The sequence below is a fragment of the Lotus japonicus genome, chromosome 2, assembly GCF_012489685.1.
Source record: "Lotus japonicus ecotype B-129 chromosome 2, LjGifu_v1.2".
Classification (NCBI taxonomy): Eukaryota; Viridiplantae; Streptophyta; class Magnoliopsida; order Fabales; family Fabaceae; genus Lotus; species Lotus japonicus.
Genome location: NC_080042.1, coordinates 22,079,391 through 22,082,153, shown reverse-complemented (window position 1 = coordinate 22,082,153; position 2,763 = coordinate 22,079,391). Strand labels below are relative to the sequence as shown.

At 35.3% G+C, this 2,763-nt stretch overlaps 1 protein-coding gene and 1 long non-coding RNA gene across 2 annotated transcripts; both read left to right on the top strand.

The window, feature by feature from the left end:
* Positions 1–990: 990 nt before the first annotated feature.
* Positions 991–1,723, top strand: LOC130735301 (uncharacterized). The gene is made up of 2 exons (XM_057587367.1): positions 991–1,183; positions 1,348–1,723. Exons 1-2 carry the CDS (start codon positions 1,028–1,030, stop codon positions 1,687–1,689), a joined length of 498 nt encoding a protein of 165 aa, XP_057443350.1. The 5' UTR covers positions 991–1,027; the 3' UTR covers positions 1,690–1,723.
* Positions 1,724–1,889: 166 nt separating this feature from the next.
* LOC130735302 (uncharacterized) lies at positions 1,890–2,397 on the top strand. Its single transcript, XR_009018376.1, has 3 exons — positions 1,890–2,022; positions 2,095–2,179; positions 2,263–2,397. It is a non-coding gene; the product is annotated as an uncharacterized LOC130735302 (long non-coding RNA).
* Positions 2,398–2,763: the final 366 nt, after the last annotated feature.

The following is a 2,763-nucleotide window of genomic DNA, read 5'->3' as shown; positions in this document are numbered from 1 at the left end:
AAAGAGCTACGCAATGGCTCAGGTCATAGAGACCCAAAAATTACTTTTGGACACGGTACCCAAGCAAATAGGTTTCGGCCACTATGGAAAATAGGGTTTTCGAACTATCAGGGTTTCGGTTTCGGCAAACCTCCGAGTATTGGAATTTGACGTTTGTACATTCCAGGGTTTCGTATCGAAACGCTGGTTATGGAAAGGAATAAGAGAAAGTCTTATATTCCTCTAGAAGATTTTTGGAAAATTTCCTATAGTGTTCCAAAGGTGGAAGTTAGTTTTCTTTCCTAAGGTTCTTGTCCTAGGCTTAATGCGAATACTTGTCGTGCTATAACTTTTATCGACTTTGATACAATCCTTAGCTTTTCTTGAACTTTGCCCTTACACAAATTCATTCCATCCATTTAACCCTTGTTCAGGTTTTCCCTCCACGTTACATCAAATTATTCGTGAAGAGAAATTTTATTCGGTTTATTCCAAACTTAAAAACTTGGGTCTCACACAGAAGTTGCAAGGTCAGAAGAATCCAAGCTTCAATACGAGGATGATCAGAAGCTTCACCAACGTTCATCTGAAGCTCCTTGATCTCAAGTCAACCGGTGAAAGGACAGGTCGCTTTCACAGTACAACGTCGTAAAATGGCTGAACTTGTTTTGTTCGTTAGGTGTTTGTAGACTTTCTTTTAAATCGGCCAAAAGGTTGAAAAGTGATCAGTGATTTTTTGCTGAACCTTTTAGAGGAAATTTTTGTCATTTACCTTTTTGTTGGTGTTAACCAAAAGGTTGAAAAGTGATCAGTGATTTTTTGCTGAACCTTTTAGAGGAAATCTTTGTCATTTACCTTTTTGTTGGTGTTAACTTTTTGGAAAACTTTTTTAATGTTTTGTGAGAAAAAAACTTTTATGGGGTTCATTTGCTTTTGATTATGGGTATAAAAGGGACTGGTGTTGAATGGATATCAGGCATAAACGTTCAACATTATTCTGAGAACAAAAATTTGTGTCTTTAAATTGGTAATTCGTTTTTGGTTTTTGATGGCATCGTCTGTTGCAATTGATCCCGTTGTGACCCTGTGCCCTCCAAATCACAATTGGAGGATCAAAGTGAGAGTTGTTCGACTATGGATTGCTGATGGGTTTGCTGGGGAAAACAAACCTGCTTCAATGGAGTTGATTTTACTGGATCAACATGTATGTGTGATGTTCTTTTACGCTTTGTTTTTTTTTATTGTTAGTATTGTGATATTGTGATTTTTTTGCTGAATATGTATGTTAATTTTTCTTCATGTCCCTTAGATTGATTTTGTTATTTGATTGTACTTCAGATAATAATGTAATATTATGTGTCATTTTAGGGTGGAAAAATCCAAGCAACTGTGAGGAAGCTCATGTTTAGGAAGTGGGGTGAACAGTTCGTGGAAGGAAATGTTTATATCATTACATTTTTTCACTTGATCCCCAATTTGGGTGCCTATCGACCTACTGATCATGCTTTTAGGATTCTTTTTAATCCTAAAACTAAGATCATTCCAGCTGAGAGTAGCATTATCCCAAGGTGGGGATTTTCTCTGAAGGATTCTGCTCAACTTAATGATGATGGCTTCCAGACGGAATACTTAGTTGGTGGGTGTTTTTTAACAATGAGCCTAGGCTATAGATTTTGTTTGAAATTTTCTCATCCAAATATTTCGATGTAGATATGATTGGTTTGTTGACAGCTACCTCTGAGGAAAGGACTTATGTCAAGGATGACATTGTTACAAATATGATGTTGCTTGAAATTAGTGATGACAAGTATGGCCTATCTTTATTTAAGAAGGATTTGAATATTTGCTTCAGCCTTCTGTTGTAAGTTATTTCCTGTTACTATTTTGTATTTATATGTGTGTATATTTTATTTTTTAACAGAGGAAAACTGGAGTGTGCCCTTTTTGGAGAGTATGTTCAGATTGTATTGGACTACCTTAGTTCTAATCCTTTGGAAAAGCCTGTTGTGGTTCTCCAGCTTGCAAAGCTTAAGTCATTTAGAGGTACTTTTTTATTTATACAAGGAATGATAATCATATTGGATTTCCACTTAATTTCTGTTGTTTTTATTATAGGTAAGAATGTTCTTCAGAATGTAATGAAAGCATCGAGGATTATCTTTAATCCTGAGGTTGCTGAAGCTGAATCTTTGATGGACCGGTTAGTTTTGAGATGTTTGTTATTTGTAATTTTTAGGTTGACTTTTTTTTGAATTTTCTGATTTGTCTTTTGTTTTATTGTAGCATATCTGGCCTTAATATGCAGGCCAATCAACCTGTGGGGCATATTATTTCTCCTAATCCTTCTGTTCCAATTTTTGAAGATTTTATGAACAACTATCCTCAGAAAACTATATGTGCTTTGAATGAAACTACTGAGGTATTTTTCTATTTTTGTTTTCCAGATTTAAGGTTATTGGTTGTGCAAAGTTAATAGGGTTATTTCTCTGGTTTGTTTGCAGGATGGATTGTTTATTGTTTATGGAACTGTGGTTGGTTTGTTGCAAGATGATCCATGGTGGTATTTTGCATGCAAGTGTCACAAAGCTGTGACTTTTGATGATGGATTATATTTCTGCCCCGGTTGCTGTAAGCATGTTATGGATGTTTCTGCAAGGTGCTGTTCTTGTGACCTGAAATATGAATAGTGTTAACTTTAATTGAATTTTTGATATTTTTAGTAACCAATTTTTTGCTTTGTAGATACAAGATTAAGCTTGAGGTGTTTGATGGCACTGATTCTGG